Source organism: Diadema antillarum, unplaced genomic scaffold (genome assembly GCF_040938485.1).
Source record: "Diadema antillarum isolate AM-2024a unplaced genomic scaffold, OU_Dant_1.0 seq00000813_RagTag, whole genome shotgun sequence".
Lineage (NCBI taxonomy): Eukaryota > Metazoa > Echinodermata > Echinoidea > Diadematoida > Diadematidae > Diadema > Diadema antillarum.
The window spans coordinates 228861-247733 of NW_027271692.1; the positions used below are offsets into that span (position 1 = coordinate 228861).

The following is an 18873-nucleotide window of genomic DNA, read 5'->3' on the forward strand; positions in this document are numbered from 1 at the left end:
GGCTTTTCACACATCACACCATGTGGAAAAGCTTCTTTCTCTTTTTATTTTGAATGGGGAAACTTTGCAGTACTAGAAGCCTACGCTACAACAAAACAGCAACATTGTATGACAGAGAGATATCAACATGTTCATCTCTGAAGCGATGGAAATGTATTTCGCCTATAACAGCTTATGAGGGGTGCATGATAGTCACCACCCACATACAACTAGGTACGATTTGGTCCTGATTAATATATTTGAATGTTTCAAACACCATGGATCAGAGAAATCTCTGTGTTTTTAATACTCTCCTCACATTTCGCTAGAAACCCCAGCAAGATGGCCAGGATTTCAAAAGAGGGAAAAAGCAGAAAGATGTAAGTTTCCGGCGTCTTACCAAAGAAATGAATAGACTGGGCCATGTTACAATACAACACAAATTTGCCCTTTTCGTCATGATAAGCCAAGCAATGCATTCAAAACAAAACAAACAAACAAACTACAAAAAAAAAAAATCTGTTGTGAGTGAGACCCAAAACTTTTCAAAATGTCTACAAATTTGTTTGTTTTCTTTACTTCTTCACGTCTGAAATTAAAAATACCTCATCAACACAATACAAATATCATTTGATTGAAATGGCACATTCCCACAAAAGTGGCCATGAAAGTTCAGTAACATTCATGATCTGTCCCCCAGGGAAAAAAGTAGACAGCATCTCAAACAGGTCGCAGATGATATAGCTACAAAACAAAATATGTCTCAGGTTTGCACCAGAAAAGCCTGATCTCTTGGCAGCTACAAATATCAAGAGCAGCCTGGCTTGGATTCTGATCTATATCCTCCTAGGTACCTCCCTAAATGAAAGACAGTCTGACAAACCATTTAAAATCTCGTCAAATGCCAATTTGGGACAAAAAAATCATGACCCATAACTGATCTTTCTAAACAATGGCAACTACATCATAATTTACACTGAAGGATCGTGAGGACTAGGAACTATTTGCCTACCAATTTAAAAACTGATTCTTTGATTCAGTCTTGGATGTCATGGTGTCCAAATAGAATTTGATCTCACCGGACACAGCTCTGGTTTTTGGTTTGTTTGCGATTCAGACTGTGATACAGCCAAACGAACTGACAAATCTGTGACACATTGGACAGTTTGAGAAGTATTAATACTGGCACACACACACATTTTATGAGAAATGTCTCCTTTGTGAGAAGACAACAGACTAACGTTCCTTCTCCATTTCATCTGAAATAACGTTGGCAAGGGATGAGAATGTGTGAAGTGGGGGGGGGGGGGGGGGGGGGGTTTCAGGGAGTAAATGCAGTTGGATATATACGGGAGATGGGAAACTTTGCACACCTGTATCAGATGTTTACATCACTATGAACAATTCACATATTTATGCAATGAGCTATTTCATGCCGGTAGGTATGAAATTCAGGTACGGCAAGCTGGAAAAGAGTGGGGAAGGTGTACAAAGAATTATAAGGACTACTTAATCATCTTTCATAGCACCACCCTGTATTTGGCAAATAGACATGTTTGTTTTCTTGTATCTTAATGAAAATACACGAAGTAACATCCGTAGCAAACAACCCCCAAAACAAAGCAAACGATGATACACTTGTCATAACAAATATTTTGTCTGTAGCAGGTAGTCCCAACAATATTTTTTAGGTCTCCTTTGAAGATACTGTAAAAATTAATTCAATCAGGAATTTAGGCAGAATGCATATCACGATGCTGGATTACCATTTTTTCTACAGTTGCAACGACCCTCTCGGTTGCAGCCATGCCAACGTGTCAAAAATGTCTAGAATGGACAGAATTTTTATTCCATGGGGAGGGAGAATTGCGAATGCTATGCAGGGGGTATAGATGCAGCCAGAAAGTAACTTATCAAACAATGAGAAGAACGATACAAAAGTCTGATTTTGTGAGCCCCTGGTCTCACACTGTCGGCTCACACAGTGAGTCACCTGTCCGCCCTTGTGAAAATCCAATCAATTTGGTCCAAACCATAAATGGGACTTGCAACAGTGGAGAGAAAACAAACAAGAAGATTTATTAAAGCTCCCCAATTTTTTTTTTTGCCTCTTCTTCACATCTAATAGAGCCATCTTAGCATGCATTCTACCCAAGACTGTGTCAGCTTAATGCAAACGAACAGACGTTGGTATGACATCATACAGCAGCTAGATCATATGAATTTAGGATACAAAATGCATTTCACTTTATATGACGACACATCTCTGACAATTTTCGTCCTTCCTCTAAAGAAAAGTCCGAAGTACAGAGAGATTAGTTTCGCGCCTATAAAACATAGTGTTGCCCTGTCATAACATCTCTTGAATATAGCGTCTTCTAATCAAGCCTGAAAATGGCCGACATAGGAATAAAAACAGTGAGATAGATGCTGACCAAGCTGTAATCATTCAACTGCCAGCTTTGTAACGTGTACGAGCCACGAGTCTCAATGTGCGTATATCTGAGCTGGGGCAGCATGGGAAATACCAGAAAGTCACATGACTTGGCTGCTGCACCGCTCGCCTCCCCCAGCCCCCATGAAAGAAACCCCCAATAAAAGACTCTTTTCCGTCACGGGGTTTAATGTCACAACAATACAGAACTATGGATGGCCTATTCATTTGTCATATTTCTGCTGTTCTTTCTAAACATTCATGAGAGAGAATAATAACAAAAAAGAAGCAATTGAGGGCAATTACATCGTGAGAGTCTCCACCAACGTTCATGCACACAAGTTGCGATAAAGATAAGCATATATTTGAATATAGATAGAGAGATAGATACCTTTACTACTGTTACTTATCTTGCACAAAATAGAAAAAAAAAAACATTATAAGAACCTTGTCTGAATATCCAGGAAAGAAAGAAAAAAATCCACTTAATTTTTCCATCTTGGGACATGTAGTTTGCGTGGAAAAGCACCAACGCGAGTATCGGGTGTGACTACGTGGGCATCAGGTGTCAAGAGAGTGGGGAATGAGACGTTCGGCTAGCATCAGCCGTAACCACTGCTGTAGGCGGCTACGGGCTGCGGATTGGAGATGTGCAAGGAATGAGAAAGCAACGATCAGCGTTCACCTTCACACGAGACACGCTTTCAAAACGTCACACAACTGCAGCGGCGGTCACGAAGCGGGCATCATTCGCGGAAAAAAACAAAACAAAGGAGAAGGAAAAACTCAAAGAGACGAAAATTATACCAACCACAGTGTAACAGAGACCACACTACTCATTAAAGCTCCCTCGCAACTTTACGAACATTTCTTCTTTTCATCTGTTTGTTTGATATCATCGTCGTCATTGTCACTTCGTTTTCTGTACAAAAAATATCTCTGGTAAGTAGGTTCCTGTGCAGTGATGTCGGTTCTTCATATACAAATGTTCGATGGATCAGTTTGTAATTGCTCGCTATATTTTTTTTTTCCTGCATTCTCCTCCAATCTCTCCCATCTCTCTACAATTTTTCCTTGGCAGGAATCCAGATGGTCGGCCCCGACTGTTCATGAATGATCTCCTTGACCTGCTGGTAGATGTTGTCGATCGTGTCGCCAATGACAATTGCTATAGATATAAAGTATCGAGAGAGAAAGAGAGATGGGGTAAGACGGTAGACAGCAGAGGTGAACTTCTTACATCCAATTCATTAAAGTGATGGTATAGTTGTGGTTGAGATGGGGCTTCAAGTTTCCAACTTTTTTTTTGTGAGATAATGAGAAAACTCCTATGAAATATGAAAGAGTACACAATTCTAAGAGGAATTCAAAGTTTATTTGATGAAAATTGGTTTTGAAATGGCTGACATATCCAAAAACGAAGTGGTCCTAATATAAGGCTGGATCAACCTTTTATTACAGGTAGGACCTCTTTGTTTTACTTTGTTATTTGATATCTCAGCCATTTCAAAACCGACTTTCAACAAATAAACTTTGAATTCCTTTTGGAATTGTATGCTCTTTCATATTTCATAGGTGGTTTCAAACTATCTCAAATAAAGTTACAATCTGAATCCCCCATCTCAACCAAAACTACACCATCCCTTAAAGCATCACTGTACAACAAAGCTGCATTTATTGTGTTTTTGCAACAATGAAATTCCCTGCAGCACTGACTGAATCGAAGTCATGATTTTACGTGGTTCCTTGACGGGAAAAGTCTTACCACAGATCACATTTATCTGGAATTGGTGTCTTCAGTGACACATGTCTGTTAAAGACTTGTGGATAGAAATAAAACAAATTGTGACATGTATGCACAAACCTCATTTGTAAATATGTACCATTTGCAATGTAGTAACCCAAACCCTACCCCCCCCCCCTACTTACTAGAAAAGAACAAATTCTAAAAAACAAAACAAAAAGGAACTGCAGGGTTCAGAGAATGTAAATGTCTCTTGTAGCCTACACTGAGATCTCAGGTGGTGGCTATTACAACAATTTCACTCTAGAGTAATATTGGAACTTTCATTCGATCAAGCAACATTGTAGAGAGAGTGCCTGTGTGGTGAGGAGACCCTCCCCTCCCCTCCCCCCCCCCCAAAAAAAAAAAAACTAGAAATGTCGCTGTAAGCGACTGGTTATACCCCCGCCAAACAACATTTCATAAGCTTTGGTCAAAAACTGAGGAAGTAGTTAAATCCGCAAGATCTTTCCTTGATCTTCTGCCATTAATATGCCGTTACCATGGCAACGTACTTTCGGGTACTGTCGGAAAATGCGTCTTGCACATCTACAACCAAAGGCACACATCTGTACCAAGTTTCATGGAAATTGGGCAAAAACTGAGGAAGTAGTTTGCAACACAAAATTTTCCATCATTTTGGCTCATAATATGTGAGCTGTTACCATGGCAACATACTTTTTGTCACTGTCAAGAAATGTGTCATGCTGACCTATATCCTAAGACAAACATTCAATATGAATTCCATGAGAATTGGAAGAACACTGATGAAGCAGTTTTGCCATGAAGCATTTTGCCCTATATTTTACCAATAACATGCCGTTACCATGGCAACGCACTTTTTGCCACTGCGGAAATATGTGTCTTGCACATTAACATATTCAGATGAACATCTGTACCTAATTTCATAAAAATTGATCAAAAACTGTGGGAGGAGTTCGCGACGCAAGATTTGTACCCATTTTTGCCCATAATATGCCGTTACCATGGCAACGTACTTTTGGGTACTGTCAAAAAATACGTCTTGCACATCTACAACCCAAGGCACACATCTGTGCCAAGTTTTATGGGAATCGGTTGAAAACTGAGGAAGTAGTTCGCGACGCAAGATTTGCAACGGACCGACCGCCCGACCGACCGCCCGACCGCCCGACCGACCGCCCGACCGACCGTCCGCTGATTCCTATATACCCCCTTCAAACTTTTGGCGGGGGTATAAAAAGAGAAAAAAGAAATAGGAATTGTGAAATTCAGCCAAGACGGACAGAAATGTGACCTGTGGGTTGTCTCGTCTTCCCTCACCTGTGAAATATTCCAAAAATTCCTGCTCCAGCTTGAGGGCCCGGTCGTAGATCTTGCGCGCCTGCTCCTCCGAGAACCGCCGGTTCATCTCCATGATGGACTCTACTGACTTGGGCTTGAGGAAGATGGCGATGGGGTAGAGCTGCGCCACCTGCAGGCGCTTGATGGCGTTGCCGCTGACATCGAGGATGCAGTGTTTGCCCTGGAGAAGAAAGGAGGATGGAGGAGGAGGAGAATGATGAGACCTGAAGTAGTCATTTTTCTGTCATCTTTGCACTTATCTCCATCATCATCCTCATCATCATCATCATCATCATCATCATCATCAACATCATCATCATCATCATCATTTTTGTCACTGTAATCTTGGATTTTGTCATCACAGTGACCACCTTTCTCATCTTTTGCCGAGCTAGCCGTTGGCACTTTCAGGTTAGCAGCTGACACTTGTTATCATCATTGCAAAGATAGCCTTCTTTAACCTCATCATCATCATCATCATCATATTTGTCATTGTGATCTTGGATTTTGCCATCACAGTGACCATCATTCTAATCTTTTGCCAAACTAGCCGTCGGCACTTTCAGGTTAGCAGTTGACACTTTTTATCATCATCGGAGAGATAGCCTTCTGCACCCTCATCATCATCATCATCGTCGTAATCATTTATGACGTTGTTATCTTCCCTCGTTGCCAGCTTTCATTATTGAAGTGACCAGTCATCAGACTGGAACGCTGCACACTAGCACTGGTCCAACAGTCCATGACCAGTAAACATCACTGTTGGACCAGTAACTTTTTCAGGAATGAACCAGTAAGAAAAAGGAAATATTGGGTACCTACTGGTCCAACATATTTGAAATTGTCTTCTTTTCTTCTGCTGTGAACATTCTAAAAGACATTACCGTAATAATCGCTATCATAGCCTTGAGCCCATGCCGTCATGATTACCATCCTCGTTTTCACTGTCTTCATCACCAACCATCATCTTTAATCAATATCTCTGAAGGTACTATATCATCAACATCTACACGCATACATCACCATCAGAACCACGACAAAAGTTATGTCAACATATTCACAGTGCATTTTCTATAGTACAAAACACAAGTGTTGATGAAATCGGTTTTGGATTCCCAGTAGGAAACAACCAACTACCCCTTCCTCCCATTTTTCTGCGCGGTGCAGATGCTGACCTTTTCCGAAACCTCCCTAACAGAGGCCACACTGGTGCCATAGAGGTTCTCGTTGTACTGCCCCGCCTCGATGAACAGGTGGTTCTGGATGTCCCTCTCCATCTGCTCACGGGACTCCACGAAGTGGTAGTCGCGCCCGTCCACCTCGTGCGGTCTCCTCGCTCTCGTGGTGTCTGAGGAGCGGAGGGACAAAGTTTGGTGAAACAAAGAACGTGAGTCTCCTGTCTTAGGGCTGAGTTTGTATTACATGTACACTTGCAGTCAAGAAATTTAATATGATTGGCCAGAATGTTGCAAGAACCACTCCCTCCCCCCAACCAATGACATACATGGAAAATGGTGACACTGACATCAACGCTTATCAAAAATTTTGTACTTTGTTTTGATAAAGGAAGTACCAAGGAATGGCAAAATGATCCATCCTGTGAAAATTTGAATTTTTCAATTGTTTTTAACAATGGTCATATGTCAGCAGGGCTTCTACATTTGATGTCTCACGAATATCCTTCACAATTAGCCCTCCCTGATGTACAACATCATTGGTAGCAAATTGTTGGACATCATTTCATCTCAATTTTAGATCTATAGTTTTTTTCCTACCATCAATTAATCACCTGTTTCAAGCAGTGTATACTCTCAATTCAACCCTTCCATGTCCCACGCACCTGGCCACAAATTACCAACCTTTTCAACTGGAACTCAGTCAATTCCCACTAAAACTTGGCAGAGGGTAAGTTTTGACAAATGCCCTCCAGTGTTATAAATCAACAATCCCATCCAAAGGCTTCATAATACAGGAGGGATATGTCGGATCATGCAATCCGAATTGGTAATTGATGTCTGGGCGGCTCTTCTAGTAAACAGACTAAGCACATTCATGGATCTGCACACTGGTGAACAGTGCAGGCTGACAAGACTATAACTATAGGGGGAGCTCTTCCACAAATGGGAAATGGTATCACTCACGTGGTACACAGCTTCCAAACTCGTCCGGCATCTCTGAGATGAGGTCATCGTTAATCCTGTCCTTCCCGGGACCGAGGATAATCACCGGCCTCGTGTATTTGACTGCAAGAGAAGAAGGAGCAAGGAGTGGTGAAGGATTTGTGCATTACCTTTAGCACTGACACTGGTAAAGCAGACTTATTGGGGTGTCTGTTTTTGTTCAACTTAAACCCTTTTATATTCAGTCTGTATGGAATTACCCGGCATATGCTTTGACGTAAATTTTCATGTTTGCTACAACTATTGCATGAAAAAAAAAGAAAATACATACACACAACTTAGAGAGAGAGGGATTAGATATGTCAAACTGGAAAATCTCTCATTGTAAATAACACAGGTATCAACTAACGCAGTTATGGGTATGTGGGACTGAAAAAAAAAAATGTACAATCATTCGGCTGTATAAGCAATCAACAGCTCTCATAAAATGTATTCTAGTGTGAGAAATTTGTCTTGATTCCCTGACTTACTCTCTTGTTGGACGACAGCTTCGTAGGATAATATGATATCCTCGTTCCCTGAAAGAAAAAGAAAGGACAAAAAATTAGTATTCAGTCCTTGAACAATAGAACATAAATGACTAGTGAATGAATTGTTTGAGGATTGTAAAGTTCTTGCCAATATTTAAAATTTTTGTGCGTACGTCGCTTCAGAGCCATGTATATTCAGCAACATTTAAGTGCTCCATTGTTTTGTGAAAATACTGGCCAAACACAGGACGGCACTTTTGTTTCATTGTCAAATTAATTCTCACAACTCTTAAAAATTTATACATAAATAGACTTGTAGGTTTAACACCATAGTCATTGTGTCATCTTGGGACAAAAACAACAGTAAATCTCACTGAAAAACAATGATATGACAATGCGTCTTTGTGGAACAAATTTAGTATCACTTGTATGAATTGCATGATAAAACATTAGTTTGCACATTTTTGTGTTTCTGCACTGACATGCAAAATCGATTTCACAAAAGTCTTGAAAACATCATTGTTTATTTTATATCATCAATTCCACTTTCTTTAAAAAAAGATCCTCCCCAGAAAAACCAAATTTCATAAACCAACCAAGAAAGTCAGTTCCTTCATGCAAACTCAGGGCAGGGAAACCATATTCTGTGGTTGGTTATTTTTAGTGCAGAAAAGTGACACACACTACTTAACTGATTCTTATTACACAAAAATCTTGTGAGGGTTATTTTTCATTTGACTTCATAAGAACCAAGATCAAATTCTATTTCCTTTAGTTAACAAAAGTGTGAGGTGGTGTGAACTTACTGTAGCTACTTTCACTATCGCTGGCATTGGATGTGAAAGCTGTGAAGAGGATGTAATGTGAGACACAAAAATGGTAGGAGTTAAAGGAAGTAAAGTAGAATACATCAGTTCAACAACAGTCATGACTGCAGAATAAGATCCACAAGGACAACATACTACATGTAGTCTGGGTTATAATCCACTAATAATTGTTATGCCAGACAAGTGACCCACAAATCAATGCTGCTCTAAAAAGAAGACATGTTTTATTTGAAGTGATGGACAAATAATAAATACACAGTTAAAGGTGGCTGGAGAACATGTCTTAATGTAGGGGAGGGTGGGGGCAGGGCTGGGACAGTGACATGGGGGGAGGGGTTGCCCCAAGTGGGGTCAAGGGTTAAGGGTTTGACCCTCATGTCGCTTTGTGCCTCACACTTAATCAAACTCAGCTGAATTACTTGGAATCAGTTAATTCTTAATCGCTGTCATTGTTTTGTTTTGTTTTTTCATTTTGCTGCTATGGCACCAGAGGTCTATAACACTAAACAGATATTCAAACCTTTATAAAAAAGGTGTCCAGAATTCTCATGGGAATGTTCTCATGTTCAAAGGGCATCTATCCCTCGACACACAGCGAGTTCTTATACACTGTACTTTACAGCTTTTGCCACCGATAACCCATCCCAAGCCATTTGCAGCCTTCTTGCAATCAAATTTCATCACGACACCTGCCATTTAAAACTGCCTTGTGAAATATGACCCCTCATTTGGAACCAATGACCATGATTTATGACGATAACACTGTGACAGCTGTCAAACCATTGATTTCAACATCACCTGGGAAAGGTTTATATGACATTATTTAAATACTTCTTCCTCATATCGAAGTGCCACGGCACAAAGGGTTTACGACATATCGAGTGCCAGGCTCATTTAAGCCCTGCACGTGAGCAAAAGCAACCAATACATAACATAACATACAAGTTGCTGCACAAAACCCTCTGAACAGCATTCTTCATATCATGGTGCAAGTTCTATATAGCATCAAAGCATAAAATACAATTTTGCCCATAAAAATATGACAACTTACATTGTACTCCCGTGAAAAACAGGTTAAAGTTTGCTAGTGCTACTAATGAAAGACTTAAAGGTGTCAGAAACCACATTATAATGTGCCAACAGAAAATTGCACATTTAAAACACTTTCTAGAAGACCATCTATGTTTCATAGAAAGTACCCAGAGAAATATGAGTTTGTGGGACTAACATGTCTTATTTGTCAAACACACTACCTGCATCAGGAGCTCATCTGGCAAAATCATGGTTTTATTCATGTTTTCTCCATATTTTTTCACTTCCAACATGGTTCATTGCTCATTATGATGATGAAAATTCAAGGATTCTCACAACCGTATTTCCTTCCTTTTTTTTATTACAAATTTTCTCTAAACAAAAAAGCAATTCATTTCAAATTATTATACACAAAATGGGTTTCACTTTACAACAATTGCAACGGCATCTCTACACTACATCTTGTCACGTGCCGAGATAAACAATTGGAAAGAAATGTGAGGGGTGGGGATCACATATCAAGATGTAAACACACATGACAGAATCATAAACAATTGCACTAACAGTGAAATATTACAGCCACAACACCCTCATCCCAGCCATTTTTGGGTGTGCTCATCATTGCAAATATGGGTGCATCATGAACTTGGGAATTTGAGAGTGGGAATTTGAGGGAAAACAGAATGCAAGCAGGCATGCATGCTCAACAAAAAGAAAGAAAAAAGAAAAAAAATTGGAGTGCCAAGTGGTCGTACGAAATTCAGGCCGAAATGTGATCTTTCTATCAAGTTTTGTGCAACGCGAATGTTCGCTGCAGGAAAAAAAAAACATGAATTCAGTAGCTGATTTGTGTTTTGTCTCAAGTTCCATATAATCACAATTCTTCTGGTAGTGTGAACGGAAGAGTGAATAATCACAAATTTTAATATCACCATATTTTTTTTTTCCCTAAATGAGAATGGGCCTATCACATGGGTGACAAGGGAACAATGTGAATAGTGTTAAAAGAAATAGTATGTTAGGGTATGATAGATACTTAATACCACAACATCTCTAACCTTTAAAAGCAAACTACATAATCCCACATGATATGAAACTTTCAGTACGATCATATGTAGTTTCTAGGCCTTTGATGGGTCTAAACTGCACATATGTTTATTGCCCCATACAAAACTAAACAAGAACACACCTACATTTTCTTTTAAAAGTGTTATCATGCAAGAGAGCCTAGTACTGATAGGTTTCCCAGGATCAAATTTATTGACTGCCTATGATTGAATCAGAAACTGAAAAAGTAGAACAATAATCTCTATTGACTATGCAGGTGAAAATATGAACTACAGACCATGGTCTTCATATGTGCAAATACTAAGTCATAGAGAAAAAAAAAACTCTCACTTTTGGTGAATTCAGCATTTTTCAACTTATATTCAGCATTCCAATACAGGTACTAGATGTTACGTGCATTGCTCTCGACAGAGTGAGTATCATTGTTGAAAAGTAAAATAATTTGCTACGCTTGCAACCAGAAACTAAAATTCAAACTTCCCTGTTACTGATATTCCCATAAGTGATGATATTTTACACTGAATAAGAATATGGTAACCAATAAAAGGGGCAATGAGGTTGCAGGGGTGAGTGATGACATCACAATCGAGCTAGTAAAATAACCTGGCACTGACGAGCTTGACACTTGACGTGCATGACAGCAAGCAATGGAGAGAAGATGTCGGCAGAGGGATGAGAAAAGAGAGAAATTAATGGCGGACGGCCGACTCAAACTCAACAAGAATTGTAGAAAACTAAGCCAGAAGCAAGAACAGATCGTTAAACCAAGACATGTAGGTAACGCGATCAGGATATAAACAGAAAGAAATCAGAAGAAAATATGGTTAAAAGAAGAACTATACAGAAAGATAAACAGATAGATAAGAAGATAGATTGACGGATGGACAGATAGGTAAACTAATGGATAGATAGCAGATAGAAGATAGATAGGTAAGTAGGTGGATCGAAATATAGAAAGATAGATAGGTACAAGTAGATAGATAGATGTACAGACAGGTATATAGATAGATGCATGATAGATATATAGATAGGAAGATTTGTAGAGACATGTAGGTAGGTAGGTAGGTAGATAGATAGGTAGGGAGATAGCTGTACTGATAGATATATAGATAGGTAGGTACAACAAGTAGGTAGATATATAGAAAGATAGGTAGATAGATAGATAGATAGATAGATAGATAGATAGATAGATAGATAGAAAGATAGATAGATAGATAGATAGATAGATAGATATATAAATAGATAGATAGATAGATAGATAGATAGGTAGATAGATAGACAGATAGGTAGATAGATAGATGGATAGATAGATAGATAGATAGATAGACAGATAGGTAGATAGATAGATGGATAGATAGATAGATAGATAGATAGATGGATAGGTAGATGGATAGATTGGTAGATGGATAGATAGATAGATAGATAGACAGATAGGTAGATAGATAGATGGATAGATAGATAGATAGATAGACAGACAGACAGACAGACAGATAGATAGATAGATAGATGGAGATAAACCAAGTGGATACTGAGAGTACCATGAAGATTTAACTTCAAGAAAGAAACACTGAGGAGATTTAGTTTCTCAGTCAGGCAGACTCATCTCTATCATGACATCTTGTATATATTCTAAAATCTTTATAGCAAGATGCATGTAAACATTCAACAAGCAAATTATCACTGTTTCCATAACAGCATGTTTGCATGCACTTTTAATTTCATGCTGATATCAATCTGCAATGCATTATTTCTTTAAAACAGACCAGCTAGCACAAGTACTGTCTTTGTTTGCATATTAAACAAACTCACAGCACTCATCTTTATAATACAACTAAAAATCTAAACAGGTATAATCAGCACGGAAGCAAAAATAAGAAAAAGAACACAAGTAGCATGTTAATAAAACAATCAAATGCACTACTAGTATCTATGAGTAATACATTAAAGTATGTATGAAACCTGTCCCCACAAATGGTTATCCATGCAAATTTTAATACATACTTAACTATAAAGGGTCTAATTATATATACAAAAACATATAAACATATGAAAGCTGAGAAGCAAAAGGGCATTAACAGCATGGAGTGTCAAGCATTAACAGCCCTCTGCTTCTAAACTCAAGAAAATGACTAGTATGCAGGGCTCAACAGAAGTTTCCATAAAATTAGCACACTTTGCTAAGAGCTAAAGACAACCACTCTCCCTCATCCTAGATTGGGAGAATGCACTGCTAAACTAAGACAAGTAAAAGTCGAGAAAAAATATCTAAAAGAGAGAGCAGGTGCTTACGTTCTGGATCGCTGGTCTCTTGGTCACTGTCTCTGTTCTTCTTGAACTTCCTGAAGAAACCTTTTTTGCCTTTGTTATTTAAAGAGCCCTGCTGGAGAAGACAACCAATAGGAGTTGGTTAGTGAACATGAGGTATGACATAAAGGCAATGAAAGCAAGAGACAAGACTACAACACAGACAAATTTCACATCCCCTGACTTCAATGGAGTTGAATGACAATCCCTCTCCAAGATGAACCAACTCTTCAGATCATCAATTTTAAATTTACACTTACCACATAAAAAATGTCTTGTGCAAAGTGTTCCATAAACCTATCCCTTACAGAGATCACGTCACTGATAACATTGCAAACTGAGATACAATTGATTCCCCAAAACTGAAGGCATTACCATTCCTGCACAACAGAATCAGTTCCTGTGTCCAACCTCAATTCTAAAAATTTTTCCCCCTTCTCTCTCACTTTCTGTTCATCTTTACTACCACATTAAGTAAAGTAGGATCAAACCCGCACCTGGCTACAAATACTAATGCCCACAAAAAGAAGAACACAGGTTCAAGTCCTGAAACCAGCCAAACACGGCATTCCTGGACCAGTCACTTATTTGACACCACTTTACTCTTCTCCTTTGGCACCGAGAGATTGGTTTATAAAGGATGGCTTCTGATCGATGAAAAGTTACATTTCACAGCAAAGGAACCACACGATAAGGCATTGGGATATGTGGACCTCTATTGGTTAATGATAGACCTTCACAACAGGAGTTTAGAGGCAATACCAAAAGATTCAGACCAAAAATTATAGTGTTTATAGAGCAATACCAAGATGAATAAAACAAGCTCAATGTTACCAAAGCTACCACAACCTTTGTACTACGACTATACATAAAAGTCACTTTTATTTCCCATGGAAATTTCTCACGCTGTTCAGAACTTAATTCCGCACTGCACGTTTCAGAAATTAAGTTTACCCCTCTGAAAATAAATTGAACTTTTGTCATAAATCAAGTCACATGACCTGTCAAAATAAATGGCTGCCTATGGTCTCTGCCCTGACATCAGATGCTGCCCATAATAGCCTTTCCACAATGCATTATTTTTGTTGACACGCTCACCGTTGGCTCGCTTATCGAGTTGCTCCCTTTGCCTGAAAACTTGACGCTCCTCAACCGGGCTTTCTCTTTCCTCTCCACTCTATGAAAGAAAAAAAAAATGAAAATGAAACAGGAAACGCAATGACCGACAAACATTGCATTGAATCATCAACAAATATTTTACAGCATGTGTCTCAATGAAATCACCAAAATGGCCTTGGGTATTGTATTTGCAAATACTTTTTGTTTCTAATTCTGTTTTTGTACAATCTTTTTTTTTTTCCTTTTTGATATTTGATATCATTACTATGATTTAGCCTTCCCCGATATGATTTCCTCTTAATTAGTAATCTATTTATACCCTCAATGATATTTCCGGTTTCAATAAAGCTATGTTTCGTGTGCAGTGCCTAGTCTGCATCATAGTCCCATGCAATCATAACAACGTATGTGTCCATAAAAAGGTACTGGCTTTACACGGGCAATATTTCTCAGTTGCAACATCACTGCAGTACTACATAGGTATTGAACACAATTCTGGTAACAACTGATCAGACTGAAAGGAAAAGTTGTACAGTTTATTAGATTATCAAATTCACCAATTATAAAGCAAAATTTATGCAATCCTTCGAAGAATTGACATGAACTACATCTCCATTTTTTTTTTTTTTTTTTAGGATTGTTTCTATGGAAAGTGGTACAAGGCAGCATGTCGATCCTACACTACAAACAAAAAACAAGAAAACGCACTAAACGAAAACAACACAGACAGGTGAGGGATGGGGGGGGGGGTCAGAGGGTGGACGATGGACGATAAAACGATGACTGACACAACGGATGACCACTAACCTCCTCTTGCTGGGAATGATGCCGATCTCACCCTCCTCCCCGTTGGGGAGGATGTGGCGGGCCTGCCACCACTCATCGTCGCTGGCGTTGGTCACATGGATGACGTCGCCGAAGTCGAAGCTCAGCCCCTGGCTGGGAAGACCACTATCCTTGCTCTTGTCATAGTCGAAGAGCGTCCTAAAATAAGGGGGATTGGAACAAGATATCACCACAGTGACAAATTGACATTATAAAATTTATTCTGTAACTGATGTGAACAAAAATTACTCAACACAGCATTCAATCAACTGAAAATAATGATAATTTCTTTACTGATGACTGAACTGAAAACCATCCTGATGGGAACACTGGACTGAAAGTGTTTTTTTCTCTTTGACTGCAAACATGATTGTACAACATCATTTTGTAACCATTTTTTTTTTCATGAAAACTTATGACTCTTAAGAATAATCATTCACCACAAACCAAGCCTGTGATGATAATAACAATGAATCATGATACCATGCAAATATTGGATTTAAGAAGTCAACAATCCAAAATAAACAGTAATTACCGGTAACATTTACTATTTGCCAGTATCCAATATTATCAATTATGATGATCCACTACAAAAATGGATGGGGAATTCCCTGATATGAGAGTACATGTGGTTGTTGATGCGTCCATTGTCGTCTAACCTTGGCGGCTGAATTGAATGGGTAACTACGCAGCACTAGAATTCCTGTCCACATATTGGATTTCAAAAGTCAACAATCTATCCGTTTATAACTTCCATCTAAAATACACAGTAATTACCGGTAACATTTAACATTTACTATTAACCAGTATCCATTACTATCCATAATGATGATCCACTATGAAATTCGATGGGGAATTCCCTGACGTGTGAGTAGTTGTTGATGCCTCTATTGTCATCTAACCTTGGCGGCTGAACTGAATGGGGATAACTACACGGCACTGGAATGCCTCAGGCAGGACACCTTCCCACAAAAAGCCTCTCTTTACACACAGAGGTTTGTCAGTTAAATTGCCACAATTTAGATAAAGCTGTCACCACGCTCTCCACCTCAAGACCAAATCAAGATGATAGTCAATCACCAATTTATTCCACTCTGAAACCCCAGCCAACAAAACAAAGCCCAAAATAGAACCTGCTTCACATGGTTATAGTTAACTCATTCTCATACAGAGTGGATTACTAGTTGCACGTGGGATGGCAAATTTTGCCAAACTCTGGGTGTTACAGCATGTGCACTGCTAGAAGGAATCTCCCTTGACAATGTCTTAACATTTTGCCCACCAACCCTTTCACTCTTAAAAGAAAAATAACTAAAAAACAAGTTTACTTTTATGACGATAGGGAAACAATTATTCATTTGTCTCGCGAAGAAGATCGTAGAAAGGTGTACGACGTTTCGCTCGCTACTGCTGAGCTTCGTCAGGTACAATAAGACACGTTGGTGCGTGCACGCAAGTTATAGCGTGTATGCGGACGTGGTAGTGGGCCCGCGGCCGCCGGAGCCGGGTCGGGCAGTGCGCCACACTGTGTCCGCTGTATGCTGCGTTCATGCGGACCTAGTTGGGGCGACGTGCTGCCAACTAGGTCCGCATAGACGCTGTAAACAGCGGCCACAGGATGGCGCACTGCCCGCCCCGCTGGGGGAGGAAACGTGCTGCCAACTAGGTCCGCATGAACGCAGCATACAGCGGACACAGTGTGGCGCACTGCCCGACCCGGCTCCGGCGGCCGCGGGCCCACTACCACATCCGCATACACGCTATAACTTGCGTGCACGCACCAACGTGTCTTATTGTACCTGACGAAGCTCAGCAGTAGCGAGCGAAACATCGTACACCTTTCTACGATCTTCTTCGCGAGACAAATGAATAATTGTTTCCCTATCGTCATAGTATTCACCGCGATGGTCAACATCTTCACAAGTTTACTTTTATCTTACAAAGACGTGAAAAGTGTCTTTCCTAAAATCAGTCGTTAAGTTGAAGACAACCTCACTCATATTATGTTGGGTATTATAACCATCACAGTGTCTGAGCTGAAGCATGTAGAATACTGGTTTAATAAATGGATTTGGTATATAGTAGGTTCATTCACTACAGGCACATAAGGATTTATACTAACAGCATGACTAACAAGTCCGCAAAAATAATTAAGAAGGAGAGACCCCCCCCCCCCCCCCCAAAAAAAAAAAAAAAATACAATAAAACTGAAACAAGAACCCCATTTCTATTGCCATAACCACAGTGGTCACAAAAGGTTTACGAACTGCATCATTTACCTGACGAAGAGCGTCCTCTTTGCCGACGTCCGAAGACTGCCTGTGGGACTAACAGAGTTCTGCATCATTTCTTCTCGCAGCGACTGGATCTTGGCCTCAAAGCAGTTGTATTCTGTAGCGGTGGATCAGAATGCAAAGCCAGACATGCAATGAGACATCACACAGATGCACACGATGTGAAACAAATCATATGAAGACTATCGTATCAGGTGGACAAAAGGGGAAACACCCATTCCGTAAACATACACAACTGTACCATTTTGACCAAAATCATAGATTAATTATCATAGATATGGTGATAAGAATACAATATCTTCCCACTATTTTCCACAGAATTTTGTCAGGCGGTCAGGTCATTCATGATGTACAGACAAAATGGGATCCCCCCAACATCCAAAGCTTTATGTCGCATCACACGCTTTAGTTGAATCCCGAAACAAGCAAACCTGATTTGATATCATCTCAAGCTAAACGGAAGAAGAGACCTCACCCAAGACTGGCTCCCTCCCCTGTGCACTCTTCCCCCTCCGATTCCCCCTCCTCACCTTTTATTTCATTGATTTATTGCCTGTCGTAAGAAAACACCATTTGTAGTCAGGTGATGAAACTGGCTTTCAATTTTATACTCAAGTGACACGCATCTACATATGTCCTCTCTGGCAACACAAAAGAACAAGACAGATCTATTCCTGTTTTGGTTTCCGTCATATGGCAGACTTTTATAGGATTTCTGATGTTATGTTCTTGCTCTCTGTAGAGTACGGACTGCATAGAGCAAATGAATTGCCAGCTGTCATTTGTAAACTAATGAAGCCATGACATGGGGAAACCAAGAAGGCTGTTAGCATACTAAGAGCAGTTGACATGAACAATGGCCAAAGAGTTATTAACAATGGTTGCCAGATTATCCTGTTGAAAACTAGTCCTGAGTATACTCGCACAGATGTCATTGGGAAGTACAACCTTGTACGTGCTATAGCAACAAAATCAGCTCGTCCTCAACGGGTTTAGCCAAGTTATATCAACAACAAGAATCTGAGTGTACAATGCATGATGATGCACAATCTTTGTATCCATGATTTATGATTGTGGATGGTGAAAAAAAGAAATCACATGCACTTTGAACCTTGTAATACACACAGCAATAACAAATATGTCCAAAAGTCAACTTATAAGAATATGAACATTTGAAGGATGCACTTTGTAGCTCACATATTGCAGACAAATACCTCAATGTTGTGGTTTCCCAT

General features: G+C 39.6%; 1 protein-coding gene across 1 annotated transcript in view; it reads right to left on the minus strand.

Annotated features, from left to right (window-relative positions):
* Nucleotides 1–1400: 1400 nt before the first annotated feature.
* Nucleotides 1401–18873, minus strand: part of LOC139739732 (disks large homolog 1-like) — a 280561-nt gene continuing 263088 nt past the window's right edge. Inside the window, exons 14-23 of the mRNA XM_071650335.1 lie at nt 17624–17735; nt 15327–15503; nt 14499–14577; nt 13386–13473; nt 8976–9014; nt 8170–8217; nt 7661–7762; nt 6695–6867; nt 5499–5700; nt 1401–3581 (exon numbers count right to left, since the gene is read on the minus strand). Of these exons, the coding sequence (XP_071506436.1) occupies nt 3475–3581; nt 5499–5700; nt 6695–6867; nt 7661–7762; nt 8170–8217; nt 8976–9014; nt 13386–13473; nt 14499–14577; nt 15327–15503; nt 17624–17735 (1127 nt within the window). The 3' untranslated portion in view covers nt 1401–3474. The remainder of the gene's footprint in view (nt 3582–5498; nt 5701–6694; nt 6868–7660; nt 7763–8169; nt 8218–8975; nt 9015–13385; nt 13474–14498; nt 14578–15326; nt 15504–17623; nt 17736–18873) is intronic.